This window comes from Pogona vitticeps, chromosome 3, assembly GCF_051106095.1.
Source record: "Pogona vitticeps strain Pit_001003342236 chromosome 3, PviZW2.1, whole genome shotgun sequence".
NCBI lineage: Eukaryota > Metazoa > Chordata > Lepidosauria > Squamata > Agamidae > Pogona > Pogona vitticeps.
In genome coordinates, this window is record NC_135785.1 from 227,094,444 (window position 1) to 227,118,435 (window position 23,992).

Sequence of the window (23,992 nt, forward strand, 5' to 3'; positions counted from 1 at the left end):
TCGGAGGCAGGCAGCCGCCCGGTGCGGGAAGAGGCGCGCCACCTGACCACCAGCCAGCCCGGGATGACACCCGGCCTCCTTGGAGGGTGAGCGGTGTGAAGAGGGCTCGGAGGCAGGCAGCCGCCCAGGGCGGCAAGGGGCATGCCACCCACTACCAGCCAGCCAACGCCAGACGCCCGGTCTCCTTGGCGGGGCGCAGATAGGGTGAGGATGGGGTCTCTGGCACGCCGCCGCCCCCAGTCCAGCCACTCCCGCCCTGATCCCGGTCCCAGGCGGACACCTCCTTTGCAGTGCCTCCTGCCGCGACGGCTCTCTGCCTCGGCGCCCCAGGGGTGTGCGCGGGGATCAGGGCCAGGCCCTTCTCCCCTCCTTCCCTCCCTCCTCCTGAGGCGCCAATCTGGAGCACCCCCGCTCCCCCCTCCCACCGTCCCCTATTTATGCAGGAGCTCTGGGGGGTTAGTGTGTGGTGCCTTTCAGCTGTTTAAAAAGCATTGCTTTGCCATGATCGGTTCCCCAAGGAGGGAACCGATCATCGCAATGCGAAATTCCCCTATAGGGAACATCACAAAGCAATCGCAAAAGCGATTGCAAAATCTTCATCGCAAAGCGATTTCATCGTTACACAAAGCAATCTCTATGCGAGGCACCACTGTATAACTATGGTCAAGGAGTTTTAAAGAAGACCCAGTACATTTCACAACCCAAACCTTTCTTTATTAAAAATTATATATAAACAGAATCAGCCACTTGTGCAAGGTGCAGAAAAATACTACCTGAGCTAGCCCTGTTGGTGTTACATACTGTAAAGTCAGAAATGACTCATAGTGACCTAATAGGTCTTTCAAGGTAAGTGAGGTATTTGACTTTCTTGGACAAATGGTGAAAAAACAAACAAACAAAAAACGTCTAGCTCAATCAAATAAAATTCCAATGGGCAGGCCAAATCTATTTATCTCCTGTAACAATTTTTGTGGCATAATACAACTGATGTACATGTGCATAATAGGAGAATATGATCTTTTGAATTACTTAGAGTTGCTTGTGGAAATCTATTGATAAGAAAAGCTCTTGATTTAATTTCTTGGAGTTTTCCTTATCAGAAATAGGTCCTGTCTGTGTACTTATTCACTGATTATCTCTAAGAAATCAAGCAACAGACAGATGAGATATGGAAAGCAAGATAATATAATTCTGTGTTTTAATAAAACAGATATTCAAATGGTTTTTCTTACATTTTAAATTTTAATGATTGCATAGGTTTTTTTTTTAAAAAAAAAGTGGTAAAATTCTGTTTAACTCATTGGAGTTTTCCTGGAGTTGTTGTTTAGTCGTTAAGATGTCCGACTCTTTGTGAGCCCATGGACCAGAACATGCCAGGCCCTCCTGTTTTCCACTGCCTCCTGGAGTTTGGTCAAGTTTTGGTTTGGAGTTTTGGTTTCCTGGAGTACTTGCTGTTAAGTATACTGTTCTGCCAAATATATATAAAAATAACATTGAATTTGGTAGTTTAAAATCCTTTTTTTTCCCCACATACAGGAGTCTGATGGTCAGGGATGTCCTTTCTGTCGTTGTGAAATCAAAGGAACTGAACCCATAATTGTTGACCCCTTTGACCCCAGGGATGAAAACACGAGGTGCTGTAGCATTATGGATAATTTTAGTTTACCCCTGCTCGATTTGGATGATGATGATGACAGAGAAGAGTCCTTGATGATGAATCAATTGGCTTCTGTACGAAAGGTATAGATCTTGTTTCTAAAGGTGACATCATTATGCCCATGTCTGAATAGGAGTGATTTTAGTTCTGAATTTACATGCTCTGGAATATAATTTCAGACATAACTCTTTTTCTCTTTGGAGAACATAGATAAAAACTACCATGACTCATCTTCTCTGTAACACAGTGAGTCTTCTTTAAGAAGATTTACCTTATGTGAAACTACACATGCTTGATCAGACCAAAGGCCTATATAATCAACATCCTGTTTGATCGCAGCCAACATCGTCCTGCTCGTGCTCTTTTGCAAATGGTATTTGGAAGCATATTGCATCTGACACTGAAGACAATATAGAGCTGTTATGCATGGTAGCCGCTGACAGCACATATAGGAGATACATGCCTCATGAAGCTGTATATTTGTTGTTAAAATTCCTAACATGTTTCAGTCTGTTGCTTTATTAAAGCCGAATGGACATCATATTCTCCCCGGGACACACCAGAAATAATCATTTTTTGAAAAAGCTGTTGAAAATCTCTGGCATTGGCCACCCAGCAGCCTTCCTGGCCATGTAACAGTTGTTTAATTTCTCTTTTAACATTTTTAGTAAGTAAACATTGTTTACAACTTTTTATAAATATACAATCACAGCTCTGAACATTAATTGATGTAACTGAATAACTCAACTGAAGTCTTCAGTTGGCGTAATTACTTCCAAGTATATGACTTCCTTCTGTGTTAATTGGGCAGTTTATTATTTCTTGTTACATGTCTTATTGGTTAAGGGCTGTAGAGCTGGGATTATTTGATGCCTAAACATTACCTGAATATCAAGACATACGTACTGTATAATAAGAAATCACAAAACACTTTTCAAGTCATACTGAAGGAAATCAGGAAGTAAATGTATGAAGGCTTTCTCATACAATTAAGGCACGGAACTGCAATTTTATACAAAACCAGTAAATAATGTTTACTGCTAAAGTTAAAATAAAATCACATGAATAATTAAATAGCCATGGTGAAACTAGAAAAGCAGCTGGAAAGCTGCAACACCAGTTTTTAGCATGGATTGCACTGCTAATTTTCAGCGGCTATAGTTCCTGAGCTGCGAGCCACCTTGAAAATGGGACTTTGGCACCACCAAGACCATTGGAAGGCTATAAAACTGTATAAAAGACAACACAGGTATATTAGCAGACAGAAATATGTGTCTTCTGTTTCAATAATCTCCCGTTTTTGCATTTTTAATAGGCATTTAGAGCCTGTTTTTTCATGGATTTGCTTGATGTCCTTTTAAAGTCATCCAGATTGATTTAACTACAGTGGTGCCTCGCACAGCGATTGCTTCATACAACGATGAATTCACACAGCGATGGGTTTTTTTGAGGAATTTCCCCCATTGTTTAACGATGTTCTCTATGGGGGAATTTCACTTAACGATGTCCCTTTTTGCTCATTTAAAAGTGTCTTAAAATGTTTGAAACCTGTTTTAAATGCTTGGATTCCATAGTGCACCTTGTGAAACACGTGCAGACTTAATTTGGTTTTGTTCTGAGTCTTCATTAATTTTCGGTGTTTTTTTTATTTTCCCCATTTAAATCAATTGAATGGACAGTTCAATGCATTTAAATAGGGAAAACAAAAAATCACCAAAAATTAACGAAGACTCAGAACAACACCAAATTAAGTCTGCACGTGTTTCACAAGGTGCACTATGGAATCCAAGCATTTAAAACATGTTCCAAACATTGTAAGACACTTAAAAATGAGCGAATAGGGACATCGGAAAGGACTTCAAAAGCACTGAAGCCAGCTTCAGTGCTTTTGAAGCTCTTCCGTTTTCGCTCATTTTTAAGGGTCTTACAATGTTTGGAACATGTTTTAAATGCTTGCAATCGTTAGCCCACCTCCTGAACCCTATGCAAACTTAATTTGGTGTTGTTCTGAGTCGTCCTTAATTTTTAGTGATTTTCTGAATTTTCTCTCATTGGAATTCATTGGACGGAAAGTTCAATGCATTCCAATGAGAGAAAATTCAAAAAATCACCAAAAATTAAGGACGACTCAGAACAACACCAAATTAAGTCTGCATAGCGTTCAGGAGGTGGGCTAACGATTGCAAGCATTTAAAACCTGTTCCAAACATTGTAAGGCACTTTTAAATGAGCGAAAACGGACATCGGAAAGGGCTCTTTGATCTCCGTTTTCCTGCTTTTGAAGCTCTTTCCGATGTCCGTTTTCGCTCATAGTTATTCTTCCATCTTGCTTCTGGTCCTTTTATTTACATCTAGGATCCTCAAACTATATTGGATATCTGTCTATTTAAAACACTTTCTTTTTGCTCTTGTCTGAGAGCCTAAATTTAGTTAGTCAAAACCATTACAGTAGGACCCCTATACGTGCTGGGGATTGGTTCCATGCTACCCATGGATATTGAAAGCCGTGGATAATAGCAAACACTATATTTTATATATAGCAAGGAAAAAGGAAAAAAATTGAAAAAATATTTTTCAAATGCCAGAATTGGCAACTAGAGGGAGCCAGATACCATGCTATGTATTCTTCACTAACAAGTATTCATAGCACGATTTCTGGCTCTCTCTAGTGGCTGGGTCTGGCAATACATGTGAAAATAGGTTTTTTTCTGGATTTTTTCTTTTAATATTTTAAATATTTTCAGACCATGGGTAAGTGTATCAGTGGATACGGACACCATGGATAAGGAGTCATTTATACTAGGGTGGGGTTTTTTTTGGTCCTTTTTCTTTTTGGTTTGCTTTTGCCTTTTGTAGTCATTTCTCCCATTGAATAAGTTCTTTGACTGGATTATAAATGTGTTTTAAACATATTTGAGCACAAATTAGAATATTAAACTGTTAATTGAATTAAACAAGAGCTGAAAGTGCATGTGACAGTCTGAATTATTTTCTGGGAAATAAGCCTGAGTTAATGGTGAACTAATACTTGGAAGTTTAAAAACAAAACAAAAAACATGAAGCCATATAAAATAGTTAAAATGTTCCAAATTATAGAAATAGTCATGAACAAACTTTTGATTGATTGTTAAAAGATAATTGTTACCTTTAGGGGAAGGAGAATTTATTGCTACAGGAAGCTTTCATGGGAAGTGCTATGAATAGTATGAATTTATCATACAGAGGGAAATTAATGTTTGATAAACATGCTTTTCTACCCCTGAATGTGAGAAGCTCTCTTACTATTTGCAGTCATATAATTTACTTATATGCTCTCATTTGACCAAAAATAGTTTACACTGTTCTCAAAATAATTTTGGAAACTCACAAGACTGAGAATGGATATTTGTCATAAACAGCCTTTTTAGTGAAGACAAATCAGCACATCAGGATTAAAGGACCTTAAGCATATTCTTTCCGTAGGTCACTTTGAGATTTTGATGTGAGCCTCATTACTTTCTTCCTAATGCTTGCAGTATTTTGCCTGTTATATGTTAAAGAATTGTTGTAGAACAGGGGTTCAAGTGCTTATATACATGCCCTATTTCTGTAGGTAGCTCTTGCTGACCTATTACCATGTTAGTGACAGATCTCTTCTGGCAGCAAATTACTACTGAGTGTATCTACACCCATGCTATAACTAGTCATAGGGAGTGTTTTGAGTGGGTATCTTCAACTCCAGAGATAAATTCATCCCAAAAATAAAACAAAAGTGGCTGTCACCTTCACAGTGGAAAAAAGGACTACTGAAGACTAATCTTAACCAGTTTTAGATCTGGAATCCTAAGCACACTTGCATAAAAGTTCCACTAGTATCAGCAGGTTATATATTCAATATTTTGGGTTTCTTCTAGCTATTTTATAGAATGACTTCCCTTCAAGGTGCCTAAAATCCCTATGAAAATACAAAATATAGCTATAAATTCATAAATGTCTTTGGAGAAATAAATGGCCAGTATAACTGTCGAGAGCTGATTAATAAGCAATAAAAATATGTATTTGCTATTTATATCTAATGTATGTTTATGTTCCAGTGTAATGAAAGAAAGAATTCTCCTGTGACATCCCCAGGATCTTCTCCACTTGCTCAAAGAAGAAAACCACTTCCTGATGCCCTGCAAGGATCTCACCTTAGCCTCCCACCAGTGCCTCCTCGACTAGATCTAATTCAGAAGGGAGTTGCTCGATCCCCTTGTGCCAGTCCTGCTAGCTCACCAAAGGTATATCCTGTTTATCAATGGCTTCTAATTTTCTAAATATTCTCTTCACAGAAAGTAGGGGAGATCCAAAGTGTGGTCTTTGAGCAAACCAAGAGCATCTCACACTCACTTTTTGCACTAATCATTCTTTCAAACTACTATTATAACTACAGTATAACACAGGGGTCTCCAAACTACAGCCCGCAGGCTACATCCGGCCCACCTTGCATTTTTATCTGGTCTGGTGGGCAGGCACGTGTGGGAGTGCAGGCGGGTGCACACATGTGCGTGCTTTGGCCCTCAAAAATCTGGTGCATATATGTTGTGGCCCTCACTCTGAAAAGTTTGGAGACCCCTGGGCAATTCAAGCAATTCATGAACGAAACAATGCAGACCAGATACAATGGTGCCTCGCAAGACAAATGCCTCACAGGACAAAAAACTCGCAAGACAAATGGTTTTGGCAATGGGGTTGATGACTCGCAAGGCAAATGTTCCTACGGCCGTGCTTTGCAAGACAAATGCTTTCTGTTTTTTGTTCCTGCCTCATGTTTGCTGATTTTTAAATGTTTTTCTATGTTTAAAAAGTTGAAGTTTTTTGATTGAAATTTTTTAAATCATCTGCACAATATGTATGGCTTTAAAGAGCACTTAATAAACCCTTTGTAAGCCAAATTTAATTTTATTCTGACATTTTTTGGCCATAGGAACGCATTAATTAGATTTCAATACATTCCTATGGGAAAGCTCATTTTGCAAGATGAACTTTTTGCAAGACAACATTAACCGGGGAATGAATTAAATTCGTCTTGCGAGGCACCACTGTACAAATAACCTATAATGTAATCTGAGTCCGAACTGTGCATGACTCATTTAAAATGCACAGAAGTAATTTCCAAGAAGACCACAAGGGATAATACTATATTTTGCAAAGCTCATTCTTCTGCTTTGGTTTCTCCCATATTGTGAGCATGCATAATCCATCTATTCTATTTATTGAAATGGCCTTACTCTAACTGCAGTTTACTGTGCTAAAGTAGCAAATGAGTTGACTTGCTAAATCCTCATTGACTTCTAGGCTGTCATTTTAAAGCAGTAGAAATCCCACTTTTATACACATTGCCTGAATATCCAAATAAAGTCACTGTTTATGATTGTGATATACCAAAACCAGTAAGTTTCAAAATGTTTCCCCTTTTCAGGTGCTCCAGGTGTACATTGTATATAGATGGCATGATAATTAAGAAGAATTTGAGCTCAGGAATTATAATTACTTAAAGAGAAAACCTCAAATACAGTTTGTGCATGTTTTCCAGGAAGGATAGTAAATAAATAAATACATTTTCAATATACCCAATGTAAAATACTTCAGCCCTAATTGAAGAATGCTGTTGGTCTGTAATTGATACAGTCAATACGATTAGATATTTAGTTGAATTTTGGCAGCATACTGTTACATACAGCACTGATGTTACCTGTCTGTCATGGGTTTGGAGGGAAAGTTCCATCCTATGGGGAGTGGAAGGCGGGACATCAGGAGGAGGGGCTGTACTGTATAAATATGTGATGCCTGTGTGGTGAGGGAGAGAGACACTGTGAGACACTGGGATGTGACGAAGCAGCAGCTGGGAAGAAGAAGCTGTTGTGGGAGTCTGTGTGTCAGACAGGGTACTACTGTGTGTCAGAGTACCAACCTGATAGGTTCAGGTGTCTGTTGGTTAGCCAGAACTGATAGGTTCAGGGTCTGTGCTTTAAGTTAAGGGTTCTGTGTGAACCAAACTGTGTGTATGTATGAGTGAAGTAAGCCACGTTACTTTATCTTATTTACCTGATTGTTTATTTTTCCATGTGTGTGTTTAAATAAACCTTATTCTTTTTATTGTTTAAAAATCCATCCCTGGTCTGTGTGACTTCTTAAAGGGAATGGTTGGTGGCAGCTTAGTGTAACTGTGTGACATATCCCAGTAGGTCTGGGTTTGTCACATTGATTGGTGTCCAGCGTGTGGGATACGACTGGTCCAGTTGTCCAGTGGTCCAGCAAAGCCTTGGCAAGTGTGCCCAGAGCAAGGGGGGTCTAGTCAGGGACAGTCTGAGGCGCGTAGGTAATCTTCTAGGTGTACCTCACGGGGAGGTGCGCTAGTAGAAGAACGTGCCAACTGGGGAGACTTAGATTAAGGTGCTCTGAGGCAGCCTAGTTTTGGCGGGAAAAAGCTGAGGCAAAACTGCGTAGTAACAGTGAGCTAGCTTGCCAGCTGAGAGGCCCAGCAGAGGGGGGTAGGCTCTGACTCGATACTGTTGCAAGTTAGTGCTGAAGAACAGCAGCAATCTCTAGGGAGAGCTGGTTCTGAGGCAAAAAGGAAAAAAGTGGTCATTTTATTTTGAGGCTTGACTTTTTAAAGCAGCCTGTTCTGAGGGGGGATTATGCCCTTGACTCGAAGCCAAGTAGCAGACATGAGTGAAGTGAAAGACCCCCAGATTGACCAAGGTTCTGAGGATGAATTTGGCTCAGTGCAGGGTGACAGCACAGGAGAGCAGAACCCAGAACTTAGAAAATTGCTCATAGCCCAACAGCATGAACTGAGGATGAGGCAATTTGAAATGGAGGAAAGGGAAAGAGAAGAAAGGGAAAGAGAGAGACAGCGGCAATTTGAAAGAGAGAGAATGGCGTTTGAATTAAGAAAACTGGAACTGATGAACCAGAACAATAATAATAATAGGGATTCTGAGGGAGGCCAACTGTCTAAAGCTGACCTGAAGAAATTCCCTGTGTACCACAAGGGAGATTGTCCTGAGGTGTTCTTTTCCTTAGTGGAAAGAGCGTTTGTGGACTTCTCAGTGAGGGAAACTGAGAAGATGACCATCATGCGGTCTTTAATCAGTGGTAGCCTGGCTGAGGTTTATGCCGAGATGCCTGAGGAACTGATGAAAGATTTTGCAGAGTTTAAGAAACTGGTGTTTGCCAGACATGGGATAAATGCAGAGCAGCTGAGACAAAGATTCAGGTCCCTCACAAAAAAACCAGAACAGACTTTTACCCAAGTGGGGGCCCAATTGGTGAGGCTGCTTGAGAAATGGCTATCGCAGGAGGGAACAGAGACCTATGAGCAGCTTAAAGATTTGATAGCACTGGAACAGTTCTATTCAGTCCTGCATGGGGAATTGAAATTCCAGGTGAGGGAAAGGAAACCGAAATCTGTGGCAGCAGCCGCCGAGATCGCAGATTTTATTTCCCAAATAAGAAAGCCCTTGGGTGAGGGGAAATCTGTAGGTAAACCCAAAGAAACCTACAGCAAGTACTCTCAGGGACCAGGGAAAAGCCAGCAAGGGGGAGGGGCCCATGGTGAAGGGAAGCCCTCAGACATGAAACTAAGACCTCAGATTTTGGAGGGAAAACCAAAACAAGATGAAAGAGAATCAAAATACACCAGAAAATGTTATTTCTGTCAGGGAAAGGGTCATCTAATCTCAGAGTGTGAGAAATTGAAGCAGCTAAAAGGAATGGTGCCTCAGGAGTCTAGTGGGACCAAGCCAAAAGCTGTGTTCTGTGTCCAGAAAGAGCAAGGCTCAGTGTCACTGAGGGAGCCTGTTGCCATGGCTACTCAGTCTGGAACAGCTACCTATGCTGATCAGGCTGAGGAAAATGGTCCTCTTATAGAGGTAAAGCGCTGCTTGCTGATAAAAACAGATTCTCAGTTGTTTGAGACAGCAGGGGTGGACGTAGGAATACTTGACCGTCAGTATAGGGGGCTGCGGGACACTTGTTCCCAGGTAACCCTGTGCCATCTAGATATTATTCCTAGGGAGTTTATAATCCCAAATGAGAGCATGAAGGTAGCAGGGATTGAGGGGCAGGTAATCTCTCTGCCAGTAGCAGAGGTACCTGTCAACTTTCAAGGCTGGAGGGGAGATTGGCGGCTAGCGATTTCATCGACTCTGCCAGCAGCCGTACTCGTGGGAAATGACCTGGCTGAACATGTGAAACGGGTGCTAGTGATTACACGCTCACGAGCCACCACAGGGACAGTTCAGGGGGGTAATGATGAGCCAGAGACGGAAGCAGAGGGGAGTTCAGAAGCTGTGGTGGAAACCTTAACCACAGACAGCAGATTTGGACAGGAGCAAAAGGCAGACGCCACTCTCCAAAAGTGTTTTGAACAGGTGACTGACGCCCAGCTAACACCTGAAGCCCCAGTGAGATTTCTGGAGAAAAAGGGGATTTTATATAGAGAAACCCTGAGGAATATCTCAAAAGGGGGAGATGGGATCAGGAGTCAGCTAGTGGTACCTGAAAAGTATCGCCCCATGATCTTACAAAGGGGTCACTCTGACATGTCTGCTGCACACTTAGGGGTGAAAGGGCCCCTTGATTTGATCAAGCAAGATTGGGAGCAGATCACCCAGGATGACCCACAAGACGTTGTGACATACATAGACACCTTGATGAATGACCTAAGGAGAAATCTAGAGCTGGCAGCAGAAAGCCTGCAAGCTCAGAAGGTCAGACAGAAAACATGGTATGACCACAAAGCTAGAGAGAGGCACTTTGACCCAGGGGAGGAAGTGCTTTGGCTTAGGCCCTGCAGAGAGAATAAACTGCAGCTCAAATGGGCAGGACCATATAGGGTCATTTCCAAGATGTCAGACCTGAACTACCTAATAGAGCAGGAGGAGAACCAAGCAAGGAGGGTGGTTCATGTGAATGCCCTAAAACCCTACTACAGAGGGGAACAGAGGGTTTTATTCGCGATAAAAGCAGCTGAGAGTGAGGAAGCTGAATTACCCTTCTGGGAGGGTAGAGGGGAAGTAAAATACAACCCAGAGGAGGTAAAGATCAGTCCTGCACTCACCCAAGACCAGCAGCAAGAACTAAAAATGCTGCTTAGTAAATATCAACAGGTGTTTTCCAACAAGCCGGGGATAGTGAAGGGAGTGATGCATCGGATCCACACAGGGGATGCACCCCCGCAGGCAGTATCCCCATACCGAGTAACGGGACCCTATAGGGACAAGGTGCGGAAGGAGCTGGACGAGATGCTTAGGGAGAACATAATCGTCCCCTCTTCTAGTCCTTGGTCCTCTCCGATAGTCCTTGTGGACAAGCCTGATGGGAGCATTAGGTTTTGTGTTGATTACAGGAAATTAAACCGTGTAACCACTCCTGATGCCTACCCAATGCCCAGGCTAGACAACCTGATTGAAACCATAGGGGGTTGTCGGTTCATCTCATCATTGGACCTGGTAAAGGGATATTGGCAATTAAGAATTGATCCCAGGGATCAAGAAAAGACTGCCTTTTGCAGCCCTTTTGGTCTCTATGAGTTTCGAGTCCTGAGCTTTGGTCTCAGAAATGCACCAGCCACATTCCAAAGGCTGATGGACCAGACCTTGGCAGGGCTCAGTGACTTTACAGTGGCCTACATTGACGACCTAGGGATCTTCAGTAATACCTGGGAAGATCACCTGATACACCTGGAGTTAGTGCTGCAGAGGTTAAGTGCAGCAGGGCTAACAGTAAAGGCCAGCAAGTGTCAGCTGGGTAGCCCAGAAATAAAATACTTGGGTCACATGGTAGGGGGAGGTGTGATAAAACCCCTGGAGGCCAAAATAGAAGCTGTTCGTGATTGGCCTCGACCCAACACCAAGAAAAAGGTCAAATCATTTCTTGGGTTGGTGGGCTACTACAGAAAGTTCATCCCGAGGTTTAGCGAGATTGCGGCTCCGCTGACCGATCTGACGAGGAAGACGGCTGATGACCGCATCCCGTGGACCAGCGACTGTGAGGAGGCGTTCCAGAGGTTGAAGGAGGCGTTAATCAACTATCCTGTCCTGCGTGCTCCAGACTTCGACCGGGAGTTCATCATCTACACCGATGCGTCTAACAGCGGGGTAGGAGCAGTTCTGTGCCAGGAGGATGAGAATGGTGACCAGCATCCGGTGTCCTACCTGAGTAGGAAACTTCAAAAAGGTGAGAGACATTTGGCAACCGTGGAGAAGGAGTGTTTGGCCATAGTCTACGCGATCCAGAAGGCCAAGCCTTACATCTGGGGAAGACATTTTATTCTGTGTACTGACCATTCACCATTGCAATGGTTAAAGACAATGAAAACCCACAATAGCAAACTTATGAGGTGGGCTTTAAATCTACAGGACTATGACTTTGAAGTGAAGGTGGTCAGAGGGTCAGTGAACTGTGTTGCTGACGCCTTATCAAGAAGACCTGAAGATTGAAGACGGCGAAAGAATATGGACTATGTGTATATAATGATGACAAAAGTTAAATGTACCTGGTTTTGAATTTGGTTTGTATGAATAAAGGTAAATTGATGTAATATATATGGTAAATGTTTAAATGCATAATTGCTATAGTTAACTTAGAGTGTAAGGATAACTAAGTATTATATGGTATGTATAACTGTTGTTGTGTATTTTACCCAGGTTGTTTTTTGGTGAAAAGCACCTTAGCTTTCCCCCTACAAAACAACTTATAAAGAGGGGAGGTGTTACGATTAGATATTTAGTTGAATTTTGGCAGCATACTGTTACATACAGCACTGATGTTACTGTATATAGATGGCATGATAATTAAGAAGAATTTGAGCTCAGGAATTATAATTACTTAAAGAGAAAACCTCAAATACAGTTTGTGCATGTTTTCCAGGAAGGATAGTAAATAAATAAATACATTTTCAATATACCCAATGTAAAATACTTCAGCCCTAATTGAAGAATGCTGTTGGTCTGTAATTGATACAGTCAATACGATTAGATATTTAGTTGAATTTTGGCAGCATACTTCATAAATTTAATTATTAAACTTGTGTATGTGTTCCAGCATGTATGCAGATGCCAAGCAATAACACACAATGTTCTTTATCAGTGTTTTCCCTTCAGACTTCACAATACTATTTGTAAGCTAATTTTAATTGTAATTGCTGGTGATTTTATTGGGGGTAGGGTTTTCACAGCAGAAGCACATCTTCAGTAGATAGAGTTTCCCTCTTGTTGTGGACAGTAACAGAGGCCCAGCTTTTCTTGGGAACATATTAAGCATTTAAGCAACAGAAGTACATAAAATGCTTCCTTACAACTAACATAACTTTGATTAACTCCATCATTTAAACTGATGGTGAAAGTTTGGTTTTGTTGGTCTTGATAGTACATGGAGATGTTAATCTATAATGGTGGACATGTTGCAGTATACTAGAAGATAGATGCCCTGCTATTTCTAACAAATTCACAATAAATTCTGCATAACCATGTGTCCTATTTTGTTTACATTTAAAATTCCTTAAGTTTCAATCAACTGATCTTTCAGTGTAATTGTTTATTTTAACAATTTGTTAAAATATTGATTATTTTAACAAAAGTGCAAATTGTGTGTGAATTCTGAAGATACATAAGCAAATACTGCTTTATTCTTGCCAGTAAATGTTATATACTCAGGATATCTTTTGATGACTATATGGTGCGTATAGAAGGAAAAGGTATTTTTTCCTGTTTCATTTTCCAGTCATCATTGTTACAATCTTTTTTAACAATTAAAAGAATTAAAATATACTGGAAAATAAAAGGGTTGTAAAAAGAAAAAAGTAACAGGTAAAAAAAATATGCTTTAAAAATATCCTTAGTTTTTTCTGAAAGTGAACTTCTAGATCAAGGGTCTCCAAACTTTTCACACAGAGTGCCACATAATATATTTACAATATTTGAGGTCCGAAGGAATGCGCATATACACTCGCCCACCCACACACACTCATTCCCACCTGCAAGCATACTTGCCCACATGCACAACTGCCCAGAAGGGTGGAAGGGCCAGATAAAAGGGCCAGATGTGGCCTGCGGGCCATGCTTTGGAAACTCATGTTCTAAATGACAATGCTTGTTTGAAATTAAAGTTGTATTTATATTGTTTATCTAGTCATCACCATGTATGATGAGAAAACAAGATAAGCCTCTTCCTGCACCACCACCACCTGTACGAGATCCTCCTCCACCTCCACCAGAAAGACCTCCTCCCATTCCACTGGATAATAGGTTAAGTAGACACATGCATCACCCTGAAAGTGTGCCTTCCAGAGACCAGCCGATGCCACTTGAAGCCTGGTGCCCCAGAGATGTATGTGGGACTAATCATACAGTGGGATGTCGAATAGTAGGAAGTGACAGTTCTCCCAAGCCTGGACTCACTGCAGGCTCAAAAGTGAATGGTGGGCATTGTCGCATGGGTTCTGATCCAATATTTCTGCGGAAGCACAGACACCACGATTTGCCTTTAGAAGGTGCCAAGGTAAGACACCTGTAATGCAAAATGTGAAGCTTCATATGTTTTCTAGTCTGATTCAGTTTCCCATTACCTCTAGTATCAATCTCTGTCTTTCTCCTTTTGTTTCCTTTTCTTTTCACACTTAAAATAAAAATGCTGTGAATAATCAAGAATCATTTCCTCTTCTTAATGAAAGTTGTACTATATTTATAGTTCAGTCTTAAGATTTTGCACTCCCTAAAAATGTCCAATAGAAGAACATCCTTAAATAAAATGCTTAAACATAGAACTGTTACAGTGGTTACTGTTGCTAATAGTTTCAGCTTCACCTAGTTTATGGCTTTGTTAAAAATTTTAATTTTTTATAAATAGTGGTGCCTCGCATAGCGATCACGCCGTTTAGCGACGAAATCGCTTTGCGACACATTTTTTGCGATCGCAAAAGTGATCACTGCGATGTTCCCTATGGGGGAATTTCACTTTGCGATGACCGATCATCGTAAAGCGACCATTTTCGGCCAGCTGATCGGCGGTTTCAAAATGGCCGCCGGGGAAAAAAACATGTCCGCTCGCTGTTTTCAGGGATTCCTCGCTTAAGAGGCACCAGAAATGGCTGTGCTATGGAGGATCTTCGCTGAACGGTGAATTTGAAGCCCATAGGAACGCATTAATTGCGTTTTAATGCGTTTCTATGGGCTTTTTTATTTTGCATTGCGACATTTTCGTTCTGCAGCGATTTTTGCAGAACAAATTAACGTTGCAATGTGAGGCACCACTGTAGATTTATTTATAGAAAGTAACTTACCAGAATAAGTTATAAATTGAAAATGTTACAATTCTCTGTGAAGTGTGTGCAAGCTACAAATGGTGTGCCATTTATTTACTAACACTGGTAGATTCTGAGAAAATACTTAGAAACTGCATGCTGAGATAGGAAATTTGAACAGAGGAAGTTCAATTGATGCAGAAAATACAGTGTATTGCTCTCATGCTGCTGGCAGGCTATAATGCTGAGAAATCTATCTCTTGCAGTTGTTTTCAAATGGTCATCTAGGTAGCGAGGAATATGATGTTCCACCTCGACTCTCACCCCCTCCTCCAGTTGCTTCGGTCACGATGAATATGAAGTGAGTTTAATTTTTAAAATAAGCATTTTTGTCACACTATAAAAAGAAAATCATTTGATTTGATTAATTTCACAAATTTCAGGTAGATCTTTGTAAAATATGACATTGATGGCAAGTAGTTTTCTATAAACATGTTACACATTGTACAAGGATATTGGGTAGAACCCTGCTGGAGAAATACTAAATGAAAATCTTTGTGTTCTAGTTACTGGTTTTTATTCAGGATATAGAAAAACATAGAGTGAAAATTTTGTAAAACCATAGTTTATGTGGTAGAAATGTTAATAAAATTTGCAGAAACTTGGTGTACCTATTCAGCCTTGCTTTTCATGCTTCAGGCATTATCGAATAAGTAAACAAGATAGCAAATGGTTTAGTTCAATCTGCTGAAGCAATTGCTTTTTAGAAAGAGTACGAACATTATTTCAGGCTCTATTGGATTAGTACTGTGGTTTTCGTTTTGAATTTGGACATTGAACTTACACCATAGCACCCCCATATTACTGAGGGTTGATTCCATGGCCCTCATGGATACTGTTAACTGTGGATAATAGCGAATGATATACAGTGGTGTCCCGCATAGCGACGTTAATCCGTTCTGGATTAATCGTCGCTATCTGGAATCGTCGCTAAACGGAACTAAAAACCCCATAGGAACAAATTAAACTTCGTTTAATGCTTTCTTATGGGGCATAAACTCACCGTTCAGCAAAGATCCTCCATAGCGCCGCCATTTTCGCCGCCTCAGTAAGCGAGGGCAATGGGCGAAAATGCTTGCGGTGGCCATTTTGGGCACCCGGCGGCTGTTTTGGAACCTCCGATCAGCTGTTCTAAAAACATCGCAATGCAAAGATCGGTAAGCGAAACGCTTACCGATCATTGCAGTGCGATGTTTGCCCATTCAGAACATTGCAATGCGATCGCATTAGCGATCCCAAAAAATAGATCGCTATGTGGATTCGTCGTTAAACAGTGCGCTCGTTATGCGAGGCACCACTGTACATGCTGTGTATTCATAGTATGGTCTCTGGCTCTATCTGATGGCCTGTGATGGTAATACATGTGAAAATAATTTTTTTCTCAGACCTTTTCTTTTAATATTTTTACCCTGTTTCCCCGAAATTAAGACCTAACCTGAAAATAAGCCGTAATATGATTTTTAAGGATACTTGTAATATAAGTCCTACTCCAAAACTAAGCCCCAGTTAAGTGAAACCCAACCCTCAACCATTGTGCAACAACCAGAAGCTGACATAATTAAAATAAAACATCCCCTGAAAATAAGCCCTAGTGTGTTTTTTAGAGGAAAAATTAATATAAGACCCTGCCTTATTTTTGGGGAAACACAATATTGGATATGAATCCCATGGATATGGGGGTCCTACTGTACTTCTTGACTCTTTTTTTTTAACTTTATAAAATGGCACATCCCAACTTTGGCTATTAGCCAAAGGCAAAAGAGAACTTTGGGTAAATGCATACTAATGATCCCAAGAAAATGCTGTATTATTTATACATTTGAAAGAAGTGTTTTTTTAAGCTCATTAGAATGCTTTCACTGTCTTCTGCTGGATAGCTTTCATCTTGATTTCTTCATGTCACAGTGTGGGCTATATAATTTGTTTTTGTGTTCTTTTGTTTTATATTAGCATCTGCAATATGAAGCAAAATTTCATATGTGGTACATTTTCTTGGTTCAAGGATTTTTCTAGATCCCAAGACAAGCCATCTCATCTAGGTTCTGCATTACTTTTTAAGCCAAATGTCTCACACTATATTCTTGTATCGTCATTATGTTTTGGTGCCTTAGTTAACCAACAATTTGACTGATTTCCTTGAAGGTAACAAAAGGATAAGAATAGCTGAAATCCTATTTTATGGAAAGAAAAAATTTCCAGTCCACCTCCCACATCATCTTGAGGGTTTTGCTGGATCCCTTTTGTTACGATGATTCCATCAGAGACCATTGCAGGGAGGGAGGTTTTAATTTCTGAAAATTACTCCTAGGAGGATTGATAGCCATAGTTTCAAATATCTGTAGTTTCCCACAAGTCTATATACAACATACAAGCATACCTCTTGTTGGTCCTTCTCCTGCCCCTCGTATGTTGTATATAGGGTTCCCTTGCATCCACAGTTTCAGGCATCCACAGTAGATCATGGAACTGAACCTCCTACGGATATGGGGGTTCTACCATAGTTCTGAAAAATTGCCACGGATGAAAATAAGTATGGTCTGTTTAGGAAAGTTGTTACAAACAAAAGTGTACAGTACTTATGTCAAAGCAATTGTCTTTCTGCTTACAGTGGTGCCTTGCTTATCGATCACTCCATTGAGCAATGAAATCGCTTTGCGATGGACTTTTGGCCATTGCTGGAGCGATCGCTTAGCGATGGCCCCATGGCTAAAATTCAGTTTGCGATGATCACGGGGAAGCGATCATGACAAAGCGAACTTTTTTAAACAGCTGATTGGTGGTTCCAAAATGGCCGCTGCAAAAACAAAATGGCCGCCACTGTTTTGCCTCACTTTAGAGGCACCCAAAATAGCTACAGCTATGGAGGAATTTTGCTTTAAGGTAAGTTTTTTGCCTATAGGAACGTATTAAACGCGTTTTAATAAGTTCCTATGGGCTTTTTAATATTGCTTAGCGATTAAATCACTTAGCGATTTTTTTTCCGGAATGGATTAACATCGCTAAGTGAGGCACCACTTATATGGAAAAGTAGGTGTGCCAGAACTTATGAAATTGAAGTAAAGACTTGCGATTGATTATACAATAATTGCATGGCATCAAATCAGTTCAGACTTACAGTGACCTTTTCTAGAGTTTTCTAGATATAGAGACTTAGATGTGGTTTACCGGTGCTGTCTTCTATTATAAACATAAACAGTTTACAAATGTTATTTCATTTTATTTTCACCTGTTCATTGAACCTTTTTATTTTTTAGTGTTTTTAAAAATGTTTTATTTTTGCAGACCTTAGTTATTATGTTTATACACATCAGATACAATATATTGTCGATCTGCATACGCTGCCGATCAGAGTTATGACACATGGTTTCTGTAGTACCAGCAAAGTAAACAAAGCTGTTTCACCACATACAGTGATACCTCGACTTACGACCATAATCCATTCCAGAAGATGGACATAACTCGAAATGGTCATAAGTCGAAGCACCATTTCCCATAGGAATGCATTGAAATGCAATTAATCCATTCCAATTAATCCAAATTTTAAAAAATCACCAAAAAAATCACTGCAAGACTTATTATACACTGCAATCAATCCCTTCCGGCTGAAGGGCGGGGGAGAAAAGCAATCAAGTGTGCAAGACCCATTGGAAATGCATAGAAAAAAATGGAGCAGGTCAGAAATGCACTGAGAACAAAGGGGTCAGAAATGCAAAAAAAAAAAACAAAGGAAAAAGCAAGGGAAGCATGCAGGACCCATTGGAAATGGGGAAAAACCTTGCTAAAAGCAACCAAACCCCCCAAGACCCATCGGAGATGGGGGGAAACCTAAAAAAAGACAAACCCCCCAAGACCCATCAGAAATGGGGAAAAATTGTCCAAAAAGCAACAAAACCCCCAAGACCCATCAGAAATGGGGGGGAGAACAAACCCCCCAAGACCCATCACAGTGCAGAAACATAACCCCCCAGCTCAAAACCACACTGCAAAAACACCCATAACAATTTTTAAAAAGCAGAAAACAGCACCTTACCAGGCAACCTCCCTGCAAACACACATACACACACTCAGAAGCAGAAGGAGGCAGTCCAAAGCCTTCTCCAACACACACACTAACTGCTGGGGCAAAAGAGCTACAAAGAAACAGCCTCGTCACCACCTACAGTTAGAAATTTGAATTTCCTGCCTTTTTCCCCTGCCTTTTTCTGTTCGTAAGTGGAAGCTCTGGCTACAAGTAGAAGCAAAATTTTGTGGCTGGAGCTGGTCGTAACTCAAAATGGTCGTAAGTAGGGACATTCGTAAGTCGAGGCATCACTGTACATTCTTACTTTTAAAAATGGCAGTGTGAGGTCAACTCATAGCTGTAGCAGAGTTAAAACAGTAGTGTAAAAGGGAACATTGGCTATTTGTGTAGGTTGATGATAAAGATAATACATTCTGACAGCAACCTTGTGAGATGGTTGTCATTTGGCAGGTGGCATACACAAGAGGTGGATGAGCATCACATATGCAGATTATATTATGTTTGATGTGGAAATCGGACTTCCTGCCCTATTTAGGCATAACAGGTCCTGTTCATGATAAAATCTTCAGTTCTGTGGTTAGTTTCTGAGGCAATCGGTTTTTGTAGAATTTGCTCTTAATTGTCTTGTGAATTTTCTGTTTATGGTGTGTGTGTGTGTGTGTGTAGTGTTTTTAAGTGTGGCCGGTAGCCATATTAAATTCCGGGTATGGTTTACATACCTGGCCAGTAAATAAATAATAATAATAATAATACGTTTTTCTTGCATGGCTTTTCATTTTGGGATTTTAGGTTTCTCTTAATTGTAAAATTGTTAAAAAGTAATGTTTTGAAGGAAAATAATCATAACTATATCATGTACATTTGTTGTGTACTTACCAGACTCACAACATATGCCCAGAAGTAACTATACAGACAAAATATCATAGGCATATGGTCAAGATACCATATTTTTTTCTCCATAAGATGCACCTCTCCATAATACACACCAGATTTTTGGAAGAAAACAGGGAAAAATTAATCTGTTTTCTTCTAAAAATTTGGTGAGCCTTACGGAGAGGTCCGCCTAGCTCCATCTGGCCCCATGGCAGGTGGGGGGAGCCTCCAAAGGGTCCTAGGGTGTGTTCCAGAACCATTTGGAGGCTCACCCTGCCCCCCCCCAATGGGGCCAGAGGGGGTGAAATCGCCCCCTTCAGGGACTCTTCTGAACCTTCCCAAGCCTCAAAAGAGTCCCAGAAGGTAGCGATTTAGCTCCCTATGGCCCTGCAGGGTGGTGGTGGGAGCCTCCCAAGGGTCAAAGTCTGCTTCCAAGGACCCTTGGGAAGCTCCCTACACCCCCTGGGGGCCAGAGGGAGTGAAATCGCCACCTTCAGGGACTCTTCGAAGCTTCCCAAACCTCAAAAGGGTCCTGGAAGCTGGTGATTTTACCCCTGCTGGCCCTGTGGGGTGTGGGGGGAGCGTCACAAGGGTCCTGGAAGGCAGACTTTGACCCTTGGGAGGCTCCCCCCGCCCCCTGTGGGGCCAGAGGGAGTGAAATTGCCACCTTCAGGGACTCTTCTGAAGCTTCCCAAGCCTCAAAAAACTCCCAGAAGGTGGCATTTCCCCCCCTCTGGCCCAGTGGGGGAGGCCAGGGTGAGCCTCCAAAGGGTCCTAGGGTTTATTCCAGGACCCTTTAGAGACTCACCCTGGCCACCCCGGGGGTCAGAGTGGGCAAAAACGCCACCTTCTGGGACTCTTTTAAGGCTTGGGAAGCTTCAGAAGAGTCCCAGAAGGTGGTGATTTCGCCCGCGCTGGCCCCATGGAGGGGTGGGGGGAGCATCGCAAGGGTCCTGGAAGTCTCACTCTGACCCTTGCGACGCTCCCCCCACCCCCCCACGGGGCCAGCACGGGCGAAATCGCCAGCTTCCAGGACCTTTTGTGAGGCTTAAAAGCCTCAGAAAAAGTCCTGGAAGCTTGCAATTTCACCCCCGCTGGCCCCGTGGGGGGTGGGGGGAGCCCCGCAAGGGTCATGGAAGGCTCACTCGGACCTTTGGGAGGCTCCCCCCCACGGGGCCAGTGGGGGCAAAATTGCCACCTTCGCTCCATAAGACGCACAGACTCCCCCCACACACATTTGGGGGGGGAAGTGCGTCTTATGGAGCAAAAAATACGGTATGTATTAGACCTTGTATATAAATAATCTTGTACATGACATATAAAGCATAATTTATTTTACATACTAATGTACAGTACAGTCTAGGAGTGTGAATCCTTGTTTGTCCCAGTCTTCTATGTCAAATGAGAAAGTACAAATGTTTTAGTTGTCACCTGTCAGACACATGAGGTTTTTTTGTTAGGAGAACTTCTGCATTCGCAAGCCCACCCACGTTTTGTATATAGGTTTGACTGCTGACTTGTTAATATATAGAATCATTGGATGGGTTATTTGTTTGCTTTGAACAATTAGCCTGTATTTTCATCCTTGCTCTCTCTGTGTGTGTGTTCGCCTTCAGAAAGGGCAGGATGCTTGAAATATTTTGCACAAACTGCATGAAGAAACAAATGCACTTGGTGTCTAATTCTTGCAGTGGAAGTAATTATTCATATGTCACCTCAGTAATCTCAAGACAATCTGCCTTAGCCAAGAATTGGCATTGGTGAGATTTTTTTTTAGATCCCTACAGTATACTGCTTGAATTATGTTGTCAGTGTTGATGATATTTTACTTGTTTGCATAAATAACATTAATAATAATGGCCATCTGTCTGTAATTGGAATGATCAGTGATTCATCATCCAGCCAATCAGCTGCTTCTGTTCTTTTTTTACAATCAGTGATCAAAACTTGTTTTAAGGTTTTTCTTACACATTGTCTAACAAAAAGTGAAGTGCACCAATCTCTCTCTAATATTAATGGTGCTATATGACTGAGTTCTAAATCTGTGATCTCAGTGAAAATTCTTGAATACCTCTTGTTTTATTATTTTTTTTTTTTTTTTTTGCAAAGGGGGTGCTACCAAATATTAAGTTAAGGGTGCCAATAATTTTAGCCAGTGCATTTTTGGGTTTCTATGTAGGATTGTATCAGATTGGACTTTTCTCCTCTCTTTTTTTGTGTTGTCTAAATGCAAACCAAAGAAATGAACATGTGAACACCAAAACATTTGCAACTGCAACAATTTTCTGAGAGAAGGGTTGCATTTTCTGACAGGACTTAGGCTGAAGAGAAAAGGTGTTAGTTGTTCTCACAAATTTAATAACACCTCACTATGGAAACACTAGAAATCTCATAATTTGAAATTGTCTGACAGGAAGACCCTACTGTCTGATAAAGGAGAAAACTGGAGATATTTCTGCATATTTCACTGGATATTGTTATGTAATGCAAAGTGTGTATCAAATTACCGGCAAGCATCATAGCGAGTAGCATACTTGAATCAAACAGATTGACTTGAATGTTCAGATTTGTTCTTGGCCAGGAAACTTACTTGGTCTTCTTTTCTTTCTCATTGGTTGTGCTCAGATGTCAAAGTAAGTTATGATCTGGGTTGGTGTAAAAAAGCTAAGCTTTTTCTCCACAATTAGTTGAGATGTTCTTCCTTCTCACTCTTCTTGGGTAGCTATCAGGATTGCAGAATTTTTTATTTTTGCTTTTGATGATAGCTTGCTCTTTTAATCTGACATACTTGAGTTAATTTTAAATTTGGTACTGTCAAACAAGCAATTTGAGAGCTTGGTTCAGACTGGTTTGGTTTAAACAAATTTAATGTGTGTTCAGCGTGGTGTAGTCAACAAATTAAAGCTGATGTTTGTCCATCACATGAGAAGAAGACACACAATTTGCAGGACAAAGCTAAGCTTTACTTATCTAAACAATAATTTAAACTAATGCTGCACTCAACCACTCCCTTTCACCCTATTTGGTGTCATGGACATGTTGTGAAGGTAACAGGAGGAAATTTCATTTAACCTATACATGAGTGATAAATAGCATATCTGCTTCCTATGACAAAGAAAACTTACCTGGATTTGATATACTTTTTTCTTGAGGTCTTCTGTTCCTGTCACAAATTCTCTCCCTGAGAAACTGAAAGAAAATGCAGAAGATGATGAGTACAAGATTCCTTCATCCCATCCTGTTTCTTTGACTACACAATCATCTCATTCTCATAATACAAAATCTCAGATTCGGTAAGGTTATTTGAAGGCAATGATAGAACAGTCCTTTGGCATAATTTTTGTATCTGATGGACATCTCCTCTTTTATGTCAGCTCAGAACACAAACCATTCAGATGCCATATCTTAACATCAGGCCAGATCATTTCACCAATCTAATTTTTGTTAACATATTTCCTGGTTGAAAAATCTGAAAAGGTTGCTAACATTTTTTTCTGATTCTTTGGCCTGAGTGGATAATACAAATATGGCTTTTGGCCTAATTGTTTATTCGTCTGTAATTTTATCTTATTATTGATACAAATCCTCATCTTCAAGTGATGATAACTACTACCATACTGCTTTCTCCATGTTATATTTAAAATATTTGGTACACCTTCAGCTAGGTAATGTTATTTTATTGCAGTGGTGATCTTCTGGATCAGCCATTCTCAACCTTTTTTTTGGCCACAGCCAGAAACACAGTATAAAAGAAATATAGGCTGAAACAGGAGTGTTCAAGTTGATTTTTTATTTATTTTATTTACAAGATTTTTTAGCCGCGCCATTACCAGTTGCACAGTGAACAATAAAAGATGGTGTGTGAAGAAGTGTTTCCTGTCTGTAGACCCCTTCAAATGTGCCAGGGGCCCCCAAGGGACCATGTGGTCATATTTATTTATTTATTTATTTATTTGATTTATATCCCGCCCATCTGGTATAATTATACCACTCTGAGCGGCTGACAACAGAACAAATACAATTAAAACAAGATGAATCCATGAACATCCATTATTAACAAACATACTAAAAATAATAAATGATAGATAAGAAAAAGAAAAAGTTAAAATTAAAT

The 23,992-nt window shown here is 40.7% G+C and overlaps 1 protein-coding gene across 7 annotated transcripts in view; it reads left to right on the forward strand.

Annotated features, from left to right (window-relative positions):
- Nucleotides 1-23,992, forward strand: part of CBLB (Cbl proto-oncogene B) — a 94,193-nt gene that overhangs the window by 58,830 nt on the left and 11,371 nt on the right. For 3 of the 7 annotated variants that reach the window (XM_020809848.3, XM_020809846.3, XM_078389912.1), the window contains 5 exons: nucleotides 1,537-1,740; nucleotides 5,731-5,916; nucleotides 13,814-14,182; nucleotides 15,191-15,285; nucleotides 23,031-23,171. In XM_020809848.3, coding sequence (XP_020665507.3) covers nucleotides 1,537-1,740; nucleotides 5,731-5,916; nucleotides 13,814-14,182; nucleotides 15,191-15,285; nucleotides 23,031-23,171 — 995 coding nt within the window. Of the gene's footprint in view, nucleotides 1-1,536; nucleotides 1,741-5,730; nucleotides 5,917-13,813; nucleotides 14,183-15,190; nucleotides 15,286-21,494; nucleotides 21,639-23,030; nucleotides 23,172-23,992 lie in introns of all 7 variants that reach the window. The other 4 variants (XM_072993897.2, XM_072993895.2, XM_078389911.1 and 1 more) reach the window with 2 other exon arrangements.